This window comes from Pezoporus flaviventris, unplaced genomic scaffold, assembly GCF_033815535.1.
Source record: "Pezoporus flaviventris isolate CSIRO_AGI_PZ_B2104156 unplaced genomic scaffold, CSIRO_AGI_Pfla_v1 ptg000016l, whole genome shotgun sequence".
NCBI classification, from domain to species: Eukaryota; Metazoa; Chordata; class Aves; order Psittaciformes; family Psittacidae; genus Pezoporus; species Pezoporus flaviventris.
Genome location: NW_026892564.1, coordinates 11665591 through 11680527, shown reverse-complemented (window position 1 = coordinate 11680527; position 14937 = coordinate 11665591). Strand labels below are relative to the sequence as shown.

At 39.8% G+C, this 14937-nt stretch overlaps 1 protein-coding gene across 2 annotated transcripts in view; it reads left to right on the top strand.

Annotated features, from left to right (window-relative positions):
* The window catches only part of LGR5 (leucine rich repeat containing G protein-coupled receptor 5), an 89949-nt gene that overhangs the window by 60992 nt on the left and 14020 nt on the right, over positions 1-14937 (top strand). Inside the window, exons 5-9 of one of the 2 annotated variants that reach the window (XM_061454792.1) lie at positions 5589-5804; positions 8480-8551; positions 11116-11184; positions 13951-14022; positions 14815-14886. In XM_061454792.1, coding sequence (XP_061310776.1) covers positions 5589-5804; positions 8480-8551; positions 11116-11184; positions 13951-14022; positions 14815-14886 — 501 coding nt within the window. The remainder of the gene's footprint in view (positions 1-5588; positions 5805-8479; positions 8552-11115; positions 11185-13950; positions 14023-14814; positions 14887-14937) is intronic. The other variant, XM_061454793.1, reaches the window with a different exon arrangement.

The following is a 14937-nucleotide window of genomic DNA, read 5'->3' as shown; positions in this document are numbered from 1 at the left end:
CATAAATACAGCATTGCACTTGGCTGTTTTGCTTTATGCAGTTATCTGGCATCCTGGCCCACTTGATCTTGGAGGAAGTATGTTTGGGTATGAAGAGAAACACTAAAGATTGAAAATCCCAGAGCTGCAGATACCTCCTCCTGGAAAACTGAGCAGTGGGACAGAAACAAATGCTCCTCAACTGTGACTAGTGACTTTTTTTGTCTTGCTGCTGCCACACGAGGGTTCTTTATATCAGTCCTGTAGAAACCCATATGAGGGCAGAGCTGAAAGTGAGCTGTGGGAACTGCTGTGCTGGTGTGTTGTACTTAATCTTTTACAATAGTCCTAGCATTTTCCCCTGTGGACTGAAGGGGATATCCTGCGTAAAAGGCCATGTTTGAAAAACATGACTCATGATAGCCAGCTATATTTTCATTACATTCACTTTTCAGACCCAGTTTCAGTGTCGCTTGCCATTACTTAAATGAGGCTTTAGTCAAACTTACGTGAACAAACCCTTGAAAGGACCTGTTACCACACACTAGCACAGATGTTGGGGCTGGAGGTGATCCCCTCCTGCCTGTTATACCCTCCACAGACAGGCCCCATCCCAATACCTTGTGGTGAGGCTTGGCTGTGTCTCCCTGTATAACAGAGCCAGGTCAGGAGAAGAGGAAGGTGGAAACAGAGGGAGGAGCACACCACTTCTGTAATCTGCCAAGCCCAACGTGTGCTCTCAGTTCTCTGCCTCCCCTACCTGTTACATACAGCCATGTTCATTTTACCTTTCCTGTTTAAAACTTAAATGGCAGAAGAATAATTTTTAACTTGACTTCTTTATCTGTCTTTGTGGCTCTCCTCTTCTCTGGTCCCTTCATTGTATGCAAGCATTCATCCATTGCAAGAAGAGGCAATCCATGTAATAGCTGTTCATTTCAGAGGGAGAAATCTCCTTCCTGATCCTATATCTAGCATTTCATTTACCTCTGAATGAATAAGCAAGGCACTCCTACAAGACATTAAGGAACTTCTTGATCACAGGGTACATCCTGGTTGTAGCTGGGCTTGCTCTTGAAAGAAGATTCAGAACAGGAAAAAAAGTAAATATTACTTTAGAAACCTACCAGTGGCATAAAATTAAGTATCCAGTCATTGGATACTTAGTGAATTGATCAAAAAAATGCAAATCAGTCTTTTTCACCTGTTTTAGAGTACTAATAAATGAGTCCTGTTTACAGTGACTTTTCATATCTTTTCATAATTGATGCACATGGTTGTAGCATTCACAGGAAGCACCAGTGGGATACCGTCCACTTAGCTCAAGCATTTGCTTTGAAAGTTTTAAACATTTTAAGTGAGCTCATGGTGAATTTCATACTGGCTGCTTTATTTACATGCTGCCTATCAGAAGAGATCAAGTATTTGTTTCCCTAAATTGGCCCTCTCTGGAATATAATAGCAGCTTTCAAACTCACCACATGTTATCTATATATTTTCAATTGTAAGTAGGGTCATGTTTGTGAGTTAATGGGTTTAGGTCTTGAAGTGCCAAAACTTTGATCAACACATGTAAAACAATTGGCTGAAAACAGCGATTTTGATTAATGCTTTATACATCAGTGTGCATTGCCTACAGTATAACAGGAAACTTAACCACTGCTGAAACCTTTTAATATCTGCAAGAGGGAAAATGGCACTTGGAAATTTTAAAAATATTAGATAACAAAAGAGCACTTGAGGCAGTACTTCTTACAAGCTCTTGCAGGATATGTAATCCAGTTACAGGACCTGACACAGGAATAATTGTAGCTTCCTGATTTCTTCCAAGCTTTATTTAAACACTAATTCATAGAATCATAGAACCATAGAATGGTTTGTGTTGGAAAGGACCTTAGAGATCATCCAGTTCCAGCCCCTGTGCCACAGGCAGGGACACCTTCCACTAGACCAGGTTGCTCCAAGTCCCATCCTACCTGGCCTTGAACACTGACAGGGATGGGGCAGCCACAGCTTCTCTGGGCAGCCTGTGCCAGTGCCTCAGCACCCTCACAGTAAAGAATTTCTTCCTAATACCTAGTCTAAGTCTCCCCTCTTTCACTTTAAGGCCATTACCCCTTGTCCTATCCCTACATTCCCTTGTAAAAGTCCCTCTCTGGCTTTCTTGTAGACTGCCTTTAGGCACTGGAAGGCTGCTTGAAGATCTCCCTGGAGCCTTCTCTTCTCCAGGTTGAACAGCCCCAACTCTCTCAACCTGTCTTCATACATCTTCAGAAGTGCTCCATCCCTCTAATCATCTTCATGACCCTCCTCTGTATTTATTCCAATAGCTCCATATTCTTCTTACGTTGGGGGCCCCAGAGCTGCATGCAGTACTTCAGGGTTCGGTCTTGAGAGCAGAGTAGAGGGGCAGGATCACCTCCTTCAACCTGCTGGTCACGCTTCTTTTGATGCAGCCCAGGATACGGTTGGCTTTCTGGGCTGTGAGCGCACACTGAAGCTGGCTCATGTTGAGCTTCTTATCACCCAATGCCTCCAAGGCCTTCTCCGCAGGGCTGTTCTGAATCTCTTCCCTCCCCAACCTGTAGCTGTGCCGGGGATTGACCTGACTCCGGTGTAGGATCTTGCACTTTGCTTTGTTGAACTTCATGAGGTTGGCATTGGCCCATCTCTCAAGCATGTCAAGGTCCCTCTGGATGGCATTCCTTCCCTCCAGTGTATCAACCGAACCACACAGCTTGGTGTCATCGGCAAACTTGCTGAGGGCGCACTCAATCCCACTGTCCATGCTGGTGACAAAGATGTTAAACAGCACTGATCCCAATACTGACCCCTGAAGAATGCCTCTCATCACTGGTCTCCACTTAGACATCAAACTGTTGACTGCAATACTTTGAGTGCAACCATCCATCTCATTGCTTATCCGCTGGGTAGTCCATCCATCAAATTGATGTCTCTCCAATTTAGAGACAAGGATGTCATGTGGGACAGTGTTGAACGCTTTGCACAAGTCCAGGTAGATGACATCAGTCGCTCTTCCCTTATCCGCCAACACTGTAACCCTGTTGTAGAAGGCCACTGAATCAGTCAGGCAAAATTTGCCACTTGTGAAGCTATGTTGGCTGTCACCAGTCACCCCCTTATTGTTCATGTGCCTTAGCATAGTTTCCAGGAAGATCTGCTCCATGATCTTGGCAGGCACCAACTGGCTCATAGTGCCCTAGGTTCTCCTTTTTTCCCTTTTTAAAAATGAGAGTTATGTTTCCCTTTTTTCCAGTCAGTGGGAACTTCACTGGACTGCCAGGACTTCCCAAATATGATGGATGCTGGCTTAGTCACTTCACATGACAGCTGTCTCAGGGCCCACAGATGCATGGATTTGTGCACCTTCAGGTTCCTTAGATGGTCTTGAACTTGATCTTCTCCTACAGTGGGGAATTCTTCATTCTCCCAGTCCCTGCCTTTGCCTTCTGTGACTTGGGTGGTATGGCTGGAGCACTTGCTGGTGGAGATTGAGGCAAAAACAGTTTTTGAATACCTCAGCCTTGTCCATATCCCGGGTAACATGGTCTCTGTTTTCTTTCCAGAGAGGGCCCATATTTTCCCTATTTTCAAGTACCTAGAATTTCATGTATATTACAGCACTCGTGTTTTATTTTTTGTGTATTTTGTTTACATAGCCAGTGCTGGGTTTGTCTTTGGAAGCCTCAGGTATTAAAAAAGTCAGTCCCTTGATTTGCTACCAAATATTGGGAAGACAAAAATCTTGGTCCCCCTGATGACAGCAGAAACATTGCCATTTCAACCTGCTTTCAGCTTCACCATGCAGCCAGGCATCCTGTGGGTAACTCCTGTGGAGTCAACAGGGACATTAGAGCTGCACAGGCAGGTTTCGTATTGAACGAGATGTTAACTGTAATACAGTAAGAGTATAAGCTGAATAAAGCCTCCATTCTTTAATCAGTGTAACTGTCAAACTAAGGCAACTGTAACTTCTTAGTTTACATACCAGCATCACACAGGGAAGAAATTTACTTATTATGACTAAACACAAAGAAACCTCATCTACTCATTTGAATTCTACCTTCTTTGAAAACACAGGCATAGCATGGTTGTTGCCTGGGGAAGAGGGGAGGTACAGCATGAGTATTTCTAACCATTTCCAGCCTCACCCATTTGTTGACAGACCCCTGAGTTGTTTGGAAGCTCCGTCTCTGCTGCCAGCCATGTCAGTTATTATATCAAAAATTTAATTGTACAAGGGCTTTGACACTGAACTTTATAAATTTGTTCCGACTGACCTTGTCTCAGTTATTTGTCAGCCTGGCACAGAGCCTTAGCAGTCATTATTTGTTCTCATGCAGTAGGTAGGAGCAGCATGGAGCAGGAGATAGAGTGGACCTGACGTTTTACATGACTATAAATGAGGAAACAGCTTTAAATAAAGAGATTAGCATGCTCGCCACAAAAGGTATTGCACTTCTCTCAAACAGACCGAATTTAGGTTGTACAGAATTACTTCTTTGTACCCTGGATGTGGTTGTTTGTTCTGTTGTGTTTTCAAACATCTATTTGCATTTATTTCTGTTTCACCATTCACTTAATTACTGCCCTGTACAGACATCTTCAAGGAGAGTTTAAGAGCATGGCTTTCATGTTCTGACCAAGGTACAAGTCACTACAACACATTAAAAGCAGAAAGTGTTTTGGAGTACAGATCACCGGCTGAATGCTTTGCAAAGTTTCAGAAAGGTGAAGCACACTTTTAAATATTTCCCTGAAAGCATCACAATGGGAAAGCAAAACAGAGCAGACGGAGAAGCCACTGAATACATGACATAATATTTCTAGCACCACATCTGCAAAAAGTTCAGTAGATTTAATCCTTATTTACACAAGTATGAGAGCAAAATATCACCTGCAGACTCTGAAGAGGTACGATGCGCAGTTGGGCTCCCTCTCTTGGCTCTGCAGCAACTGAAGTGTATTTAATAACTTCTTTCTCAAAATAAGTATATTGCATTAGCAGCACTAAACGATTTTTTAAAACGTTTTGTTCCACTACAAAAAATGTGAACTTCAGTGCTCATTATAATCATTGGAATAAACATTTTATATGAAAGGTAAACCAGGAACAGAGACTCAGAAGTGAGTTTTATTTTTGGCTCTTAGAATGAGAGAGCATATGGAAACCCATCTTGCAGGTCAGTGATTTATAGGTTCTGAAAGAGAATCTCTTGCTTGGTTTCTTGCACTTTTTTTTATTCCATACTTTCAAATGATTGGGAAGGGAAACAAATTCATACCTGGTCTGTAACAGAGAGTCTGCTCAAAAATGATCAGTGTGTGCTCTCTGTGAGCTGATGGTTCCAAAGGAGAGCTGTCTGTGGAGAGCCAGCTGACAAGGAGAATTGTAAACATAATGTGAGGTCTCAGGGCTGAGGCTGCAAGCAAGATGGAAATGTAGGATCTCCAGAAAATGAAAAATGGATGTGGCAACACATGTGCATCCTTTGGGGTTGTGTTGTTGGTGATAACTTCTGATAGTCATTGTGGAAATCCACTGTTCTTTTCTCAGAGTCAATTTTCTCTATTTCTTTTTCTCCTAGACGTCTGGATGCCAACCACATCAACTATGTGCCCCCCAACTGCTTCAATGGCTTGGTCTCCCTTAGACACCTGTGGCTAGATGATAATTCTTTGACAGAAATTCCTGTCCAAGCTTTTAGAAGTTTACCAGCACTTCAGGCAATGACACTGGCACTGAATAAAATCCATTATATACCAGACTATGCTTTTGGAAACCTCTCTAGTTTGGTAGTTCTGTAAGTTTTATTGATTGCTTTTTTAGACACAATCTCAGCTTCTTTGCAGGTCTGTTCTCTTTGTGATAAAGAACTTGAAGATACTGCGTTTAATTTTGATGTTGCTTGAGATAAATGGCAAATGATAGATAAATAGGTATATATCTGGGTTAATTAAACATCCATTTTGTCTTACAGTCTTAATATTAGATTGTTATCTTCAGGCTATGAATCTGCAGTTTCCCTTCTACATTTGCACTCGGCTTAGTGATATTTCTTTACCAAGAGGTCAGTTTTGTTTGCTGCAGAGAATGTTCTTTTTGAAATATAAATTCCTTTTTCTGAATTGCAACAATCCATAATATTTAAAAATTAGCTTGGAGAAGCAGATTTTTACATCTTCCTGAAGTTAAACTGGCATTTGCTGCATCACTTGTTTTGATCGAGCTTACAAGTTTCCATCACCAATAAAGAGCTACATAAGGGAATTAAACAATCACCCTATCTGGTCAGCAAAGCAAACAGGAAGAGATGAATTGTGTGTCCTCTAAGACTCTAAGGGCTAAATTAGGGAAGATTAGAAACAGGAAATGAACTGAGAGCTTTCTGGATGACTTGGAAAAAGAATGCTGTCCAGTAGAAAAAGTATGCACTTCTCTTCATAGAAAGTATATGTAATTTTGTAGTTGCTTATGTTTGCATAAGAGTTCAACTAAATGAAATATGCATAGCTCGCAGCAAAATCCGGAAGGTATACTGTGAAGCACAGTTTCATCTTTTTTTCTTCTGGGAATGTACCAGATGGAAAAAAAATCTGGACTGGCTGGAGAAACTGAGGTGGAAAAGTTATTTCAGGGTACTTTGGAAAATTTTGTCATTATTAAAGAAAGAATAATATATTCAAGCTTTACAAGCTGTCCAAAACCGTAGTCACTATGCTAAGACTCTTAGCATATTTTAGCATATACTAACCCTAATGTAAGCATTGAACCTGGCACATGCTTGGGTTCTTTTGTTGACGTTTATAATCACCATCTCTGCCTAGTGCTTATATAAGCATATAGGGCACCAAAAATGAGGGATAACAGCAGCCTTGTGCTGCAAAACTTTTGTCTTTTGTTTCTTTACATTAAGTATCAAACCAAATCAAGTTAAAAACTGGATGAACTTGTTATTTGATGGAGCTTCTAGGCTTAATAGTGCTAAAGGCAAGAGACTTCCTTAACATTGTGCTCTAGATCCCAACCAAAAACGTAGTGATAAGAGACATGTTAAGAAATTCATGAGAAAATTATCTGTTTTCATGCCTTGATTACTTCTGCTCAGTTAGGTTTCCTTGGTTTAGATCTGCCTTGATTATTTCTAATCTTCTGGTCTTCATATTGATTAATAATGGAATCATTCTTCATGATCTACAACATCTAGTATTTTTGGCTCATCAGAATCTTTGTGTGTGGTTCTGCTGTCTTTTGTCTGGCAAAGTTTCAACTCAGTGCAAAAAAGCATGGTCAATTGGAGCAGGCTTGAAGCTCTATCATTAAATATCCAAACATAATTGCAAGTTGGAGATGCGCTTTCCATGCTAACTAAAGTATTAAAGGTCAGTGTAGTCATTAAGAAAAATAGCTGATTAGCTTTCTTCCTGGGAAAGTAAAAACTCATGGAAGATCTGCATTTTACCATCAGAATCCCTGCCTTTTGTGGACAGGTAGACTCAATTTCTGCAGGTTCTGCAGAGCATTCAGAGAGGCTCTGATCTTCAACAGTATTTTTAGAGCAGAATAAAGCACTGAAGGGAAAGTGCCTGGTAGACCCTTATTTACAGCCCTTCTTTTCTTTTAAAGGGCTACTCCCATAGTTTCTCCCCACTTTAGGTGTAGAGTGTCAAGAATAAAATAAAAAACTGCTGGGAAAAAAAGGCATCTTTTTTAAAAAACAACATGAAGTGGCTTCAGGTTGTATCTGCTCACATTAATGAGCTTCACTGGGAGTGGGGTTTTATCACGTTAGTCTAAAAATCTCAGAAATAGCACTCTGTGTGAGAAGCTGATTGAAATACATAACAAAATTACTTTCAACTGCTAAACGTCTGAGAAAGCAGATGTTGATTCTTACAGTTTCAAAGGAAGGCAAGTTACAGCACTTTTGAGATGGGTTAGTTTACTCATATCAGTGGAGGTACGACTTCTTGTCCTATGGCCCTGTGTCGTCTTTTGTTCTGCAAGCCTAATGCCCCTTTCCTGTCTGCTGTGTTATCCATCTCCTTACCTGCTCCTGTTCTGTGCCATATCCTCTGACACCCTTTGAATATACATCTTCCCTATACACCTCATGCCCCATACATGGTTTTTAAGACAACATGTTACTAACCACCACTGTGAATATCTCTACAATTTCTCTGTATTTGATGTGCAACCCCCAACCTGGAACTCTGGGATATGCCCTTTATAAACAATCTAGGTGATTTAAAACAAATCCCTTCTAAATGGAAGCCTTTCATGGGTGGGGACATATGGGGGGGGGAGGAGAAAGGCAGTCGGGGTGCCTTCTATACATGCTTTTGCAAAAGCATGACTTGCATATAATCAGTACATGCCTGGAAATAAATTTCTTTTGATTTAACTATCAAAATGTTTTGCTTAAGTCCACTCTGTGCAGTGTGCTTTCCTGACTGTGTGCTTAATGTTCCCCTCCAGACATCTCCATAACAATAGAATCTACTCCCTGGGAAAGAAATGCTTTGATGGGCTCCACAGCCTAGAGACTTTGTGAGTTGACCTCTTATTTGTTTCCCTTTTTTTAGAGTGTTTTCATTAATATTCTGAAAGAATAAAAATAGCCTAAAAGCCAAATGTGGGTTTTGGCCTGCCTAATCGCTACAGGATCTAAGTGGTGGCTTACAATGACTCTACGTAGCAAATCCTATTTTTGACTATAAAATTAGTTTGCCTTTTTAATAAGCATTGTCAATCGATAAATTGTTTGAAGAACAGTTGAAAACTATTGAGCATTGAAAAAGAAGTGGCTATTCATGAACAGATATGTTTGGCTAGTTTAGTACTATTTATTTGTCTTGTTTAATCAATAAAGCAAATAATAGGTAGATTGGGTAATTGTCACAATGAAAAGTCTTAACATTAGAAAACTGTCTCACCGTAGTGTTATAAAATTAGATGGGGTTTTATATCCCTGGAAAAGATGAAAGTGCCAGGTAGCCAAATTATGCATGTATTTTACAAAGGGAGAAGAAGAGCGTTTCAGTTGTATCCAAGTTTTTGTATTTAAAGAACTCTGATAAAGAATAGCACTGGTACAGATTGATGCTTCCTCAGGTTTCCACTGTAGTTTGTTCAGACCTATTCAAATTTTCTTGAGTTTTCTGGCAAAAAGTAATTCTACAGAAGAATGCCAAACAGGAATGCAGTGCTGACGGTTAGCTCAAGGTATTTTACTGCAGAGTTACTCAAGTAAAAGTGGTGTCCGCTGGAGTAGCCCCCAACCCCCCAAAATGCTACAAGGAGAGTAGACGCTTCCACATCCTTCCGCTGGCACCTGCCACAGTCAGCTGCATCATTTTCAGAGATTCACAGTATTTCACCCAACCATGCCAGAGGCTAAAAGGCCTGTTATACAAGGAACAAATAGACAGTTTCAAACATGAATAATGCTAGTCTAAAGGTGACTGCTTTCTCATCCACAGAACAATGTACTGCCCACTTTCATGTTTCATTAAGACCAGAGAGCAAGAAGGTTGGGGCCTTTTTTTTTTTTTATCACTAGTTTTGATTACATTGATCCCTTGCCACTGAATTGCAGTTTTGCAATTTTGACTTTTAGCTGGCTGTGAGTTGAGAGGAAGTCCCTTAGAGCAGCACCGGAAAGGGGCACAGGAAAGGGGGAAGGAAAATGTAATTGTTTGTTTTGGTTTTTTTACATGAGATTCACATGGCACTTGGTCAAAAATTGTGAAAAACAGAACAATGGAATAAGTAATTGCAAAGCCAGTCCCAGCCACCTGGCATGAGAGAGATGAAAACACAGAGGACAGTCAGGAACCTGGGAATAAGTGTAGGTGCAGCCACTTGACTGTAATAACAGAATGTAGTACTTGCCTGAAGCCCGGTAACTGTGTCCTGTATAGACCAGTTTCCAGATAGTTTCAAGATAATCTAAAGAGATCTCAGCATAAATGATGGACACCAGCTTTAAGATAATTTGTTTGCATCAACGCATAGGTCTGGAAATCACATGTCACTGGAGGGCAAAACCAAACTGTACATGTCTGTAATCTCTTTTTGTCAATAAGCAAGAGAGGTTTACAAGCAGGAAGGAAAACCTTGTTGAGTTCAGACAGCAGTTTCCTGCCTGCATTACTTCAGCCTGATACTATTTCAATTTCAATCTATTGTAAACTGTGATTTCTGTTTTGCTTGTTCAAAAAGGCTTTTGCTCAAGTTTTTCAGACTATATGCTTCACAAAGCAGTGCCAGAGAGCATCACAGTAACCTAGCATATCTTGGTTTTAGTTTCATGTGTCTCCTGAATGCTAGAGGATGCATACGTCAATCTGAGGGCAAAAGAAGGCTTATAGTCCATTCAATCTACCTGAATAAAGTCTAATTACCACTGCAGCATGAGCATTTCTTAAAGCAGAAGTCCGTACCCTAACTAAACTACTGGCTTTACAATTTGTGTGATTAGAAACATTCTCTGTATGAACATTGACAAATCTTGAAATTAACAATACAGATAATGGTAACATTGAACTTACTGTATGTTTTCCCACTTATTTTAGCTAGAGGAAGATTTCCACCAATCATTTTTACCCTCCAAACTCCAGTGTCTCTTATTTTTACCACTTAACCATTGTGAAAAAACTCTTTAGAGATTTTTCATCAGAAAAAGTAAAACAAACAGGGAGACTAATATGACTAGACAGTGAATCAGAGAAATACATCATAGTGAGATGTATTAGCCGTGTGACACACAGCTCACTATATAAAGTTGCTGAATATTCTGTTTGAAAGATTTTTTCGCCATTAATACTTTCGAGTAATGATTCGGATGGGCAATTTGAAAAACAGCAAATCTGTGTCTGAATCCACTTATGTTTTCTTCATCTCAGAATAGCTAAGATATAAGTAAAAATAGGATGCTGATTAAAAAATATAAATTATAATGTGCCCTAAATAGAGTTTGTTGGAAAACATCCATATACTTTCAAGGATATCCTGGCTTTTGTCTGTATGTATTTATTCAATGCATGGAAGGTGATACTTCATTACTTCATATGCAGTGAATAACCTAAATAATAAAATCCATTTTCACACAGAGATTTAAATTACAACAGTCTGGACGAGTTCCCCACTGCTATCAGGACACTAACAAACCTAAAAGAACTGTAAGTACAGAGCTGCTATTAGGAAGGAGGATGTTTTGTCTAGTATGTGATTTTTTTTTTTAATGCTGGTGATTTTATCAGTAATCCTTAAAAACTGATATCCTAGGAAAAACTAATAAACATGCCAACTTGCATAAAAGATCATTTTCAACACTGAGTTTAGAGCATTGAAGTTCTGACAACTTTTACTTGTATACTGCATTGTGCAGTGGGTTTTTTTTTGAGGAACTTTCTCCCTGGAATGCAGTAAATAAACACAATGAATTCACTTTGAATCCAAACACAACAGCTGGATTTTGCAAACAGTCCAATAAGTCACGGTCTTCTAGTGTCAGAAGATGTTAGTCCATCAGGTTTAAAGGTTTAACCTTCTTCCCTCCCTACCCCGCATTAAATTAAAGCATTTTCTTTTCAACGTAAATAGTCCCTTGTAATGCTGTAAATAAAACACTTCTGGATACACAGACATAGCTTGCATTAAAAAATAATCAAAAATTAAATGAGCCAAGTTTATTGTAAGAAAGAGCTGAATTATTACAAACTAATGAAATTCGATTCACACATCATGCACACAATTGTACACATCAATGCATATGTTGAGAATTTTTTCCCTTTGAATTATTTAACATGTTACTTGTACCATCAGAATAGGTTTTTGAAAACAACAGGTAGTCATATACAAGTTGGACGTGGTTGTACCCCTGCTGCATCACAAACTGATCTTAAAGCCCCTTTAAATAGCTACCTGGACTTTTTCCAAAGCAGGGACCCTCAGGCAGTGCTGCCTCCAGCTCAGTGCTGGGACAGTGCTGGCACAGTGCAGCTCTGGAGGAGGAACTGGGGCTACGAGTTTTGCAGCCCAGTTGTTCTCAGCTGCTATTATGTCATCTTGTTGGCTAAAATAATTGGTATGAAATCCAGTGGCTGTTAAGGATTGTCTTTTTGCTGACCTCTGGTGCCAGTAGCCAAACATGGATAACCCAGCAAAGTGCCTCATGTGATTGAGATTACTTGCTGGCTCCTGTAGGACTTCACCTCTGAGTATCACACTTATGTTTCAGATAAGCTCATAGGTGCAAGAAATCTCTGTGGTGTAAAATTGCAACCTGACATCCCAAATCCAGCACAGACCATGAGACCATGTGCTTCAGTGCATTGTTTGGGCTCTGGAAAGCTTATCTTGCATGCACAAGGTGTTCCCACAAGGTTGTGCATGCCCTAGTGTCCCCACCCAAGTAGGAGCCTAAGCCCACAGAGGTTCAGCTCATTGCAGGGCCACCTTAGTAAGGGTATTTCTTAGTGGGATGTCATTTTTCTCTCAGAAGTTATGCCTGGGCTGAAAACACAGACTATGGCATTTGTCTCCAGCTTGGAGGCATCCAAGGCAGGCAGTCAGAGCTCGATCTCTGCTGGCAAGTGGCCAGCGAGTCAGGGCCATTTCTGTTCGATGCTACAGAGACCCCGTTGTCCCAGATGCTCTGCATTTCAAGGTCTCAGCTGTAGGAGCAGTTACCTCTCCAAAGTAAGTGGATATAGCTGTTACCCAAAGTTCATGTATATACAATGTTTTACAGACTGGGTTTTGAAGGTAACTGTAGAAGCATTTTTCCCAGTGTGGCATTAATATAGTCTTTTTACCTGGGGAGGCACATAGATTTCACTGTTCTTTTGTTCATTGTGTGAATCAACAGGCTATAAGGTGCCTTAAATTCAGACAGTTTGTGTCACTTGGGTACAGTGTCCAGGACACAGGCTACAGCTGTGAGCACACTCTCTTCTGACTCAGAAGTGTTTCAGGCTTTTCTGTGCATAAATGCATTGGAGTCTGCTCTGATGGGGCTGCTCTCTGACTCAAGTCAGAATAATGACGAGGGCCAGAATTGTGCTGGGAAATTGTCATGCCATTTCCTTAGCTTTTCTGTCATGTATTGAATCCTATTCAATACAGCCACAAAACTGTTCTGGATAAAATGGCATCCTCATACTGCTTAGAGTCTGCATCTGCATAGATGCAGTTCTTACTGCGTGCAAAAGAGCTAGGGATTTAGAGCCTTGCTGTGTAGCTCATCAGCAGTAGCACAATGCCTAAACAAGTAAAACCAATAATGTAGGACCTGTTCAAGTAATGGCCAAGTGTGCTTGCATCAGTGAACAATCTGAGGCTTTCTAAATGCATAAATTTAAGCTGGAAAGCCTTTTTCATACCCGACTGAACTAATGGGAGTTTCCCACACAAATCATCATTGTTCTTTTGAAATCTTAGTTGTGTCTTTTGTTTTTCACAATGGAGAATTACTCATATGAATAAAATCCAGTAATTAATGATGAGACAAAAATTGCGCCTTCTGAGTACATTGGAGAGTTTGTTCACATCCACATTTAAAATATTCCAACAGAAAGATGGTTGTGGGAGGCTCAATGGATTACAATATAATGTAAAAACCATTTACTTGATAAGCTTGTGCGATCCATTATTATCCCAGCAAAAGAAATACTTGCAGTTTAACAAGTACAGGAGGAAATATATATAGATATATATACACACACTATTGTGTTTGTTTTGTTCATTTAGAAAAGAGCAGAATTCCACCTATTTCATTGTTTTTCTTTTCTTTTGCCTTTTTCAGTTCTTATTCCAGAAAACAAGGACATATCTTTACATACAGATGCTTTTCTTATAATAAGCAAAAAAAAACCTGTGCATTGTGAATACGGATTGTGCCTTCACTTTTTTTCTTACTGTGTTAATCATTTTTCCTTTTGTAGGGGATTTCATAGCAATAACATCAAGTCAATACCTGAGCGTGCATTTGTGGGTAATCCATCACTTATTACAATGTAAGTGATAAGAGTGCTTTTCATGACTCTTCTGATTAGAGAACATGGAACTAAGTGTCATATTTGTGGCTAATTGTCAAATAGCCCTTCTTGTGAACGTACTCTGTAGCACATCATTATATAAGCAAATAAGCTCATATCTTTCCAGTTTTGTGGAAAGAATGGCAGTTTACATGCCCTGTTTAAGGGAAGCGAGTAGTGGTCTCTGGCCTTTGACCTTTGATTTGAACTGTTTCTTCCAAGCCTCTTGGCATTACTGGCAATGTAGAAGCTAGCAGAGTTACTCTCGATGGATTCCAGTCTGAGTTCCCATTGTCTTACATGACAATGCATTTAATGGGCAAACCTCAGAATTAGATCTTGTAAAATAAATGTTAAAAAAAAATAGTCACTTGTCGTGAGCAATGTTATTCTATGAACAAAAGCAACATGACTTTAAAGCTGCTCTTCTGAGTAGGTGAAGTTCTGACTTCTTCATCCACTAACATTAAATTTGTCCCGGGTCATAACAAAGTTCTTCATATATGTATTTCTATCTTTGCAAACTTGGGAGGAAGAGGGAATATTTTGGGACTGGCTTCTGGCTTTAAAACCAAGAAAACAATGACTACTTCAGTGTTCAAAGTGTGAAGTAGGGTTGGTGGATATAAATTAGTGGGTGCTACAACCAGAGGTGCACAGTCTGGGGTTCATCGTAGGGAGTTTACTCATTTACTTTTAGCATAATCATGTAATATATTTAGAATTTTTTAAAATACTTTTCATAAAATGTCCTTTATCCTCTATTTTCAGACATTTTTATGACAACCCTATACAGCTTGTTGGAAAATCTGCTTTTCAACACTTACCAGAACTCAGAACTCTGTATGTGCTTACTTTTTTATCTTAATTGTCTTTATATAATTGTCTTTATAT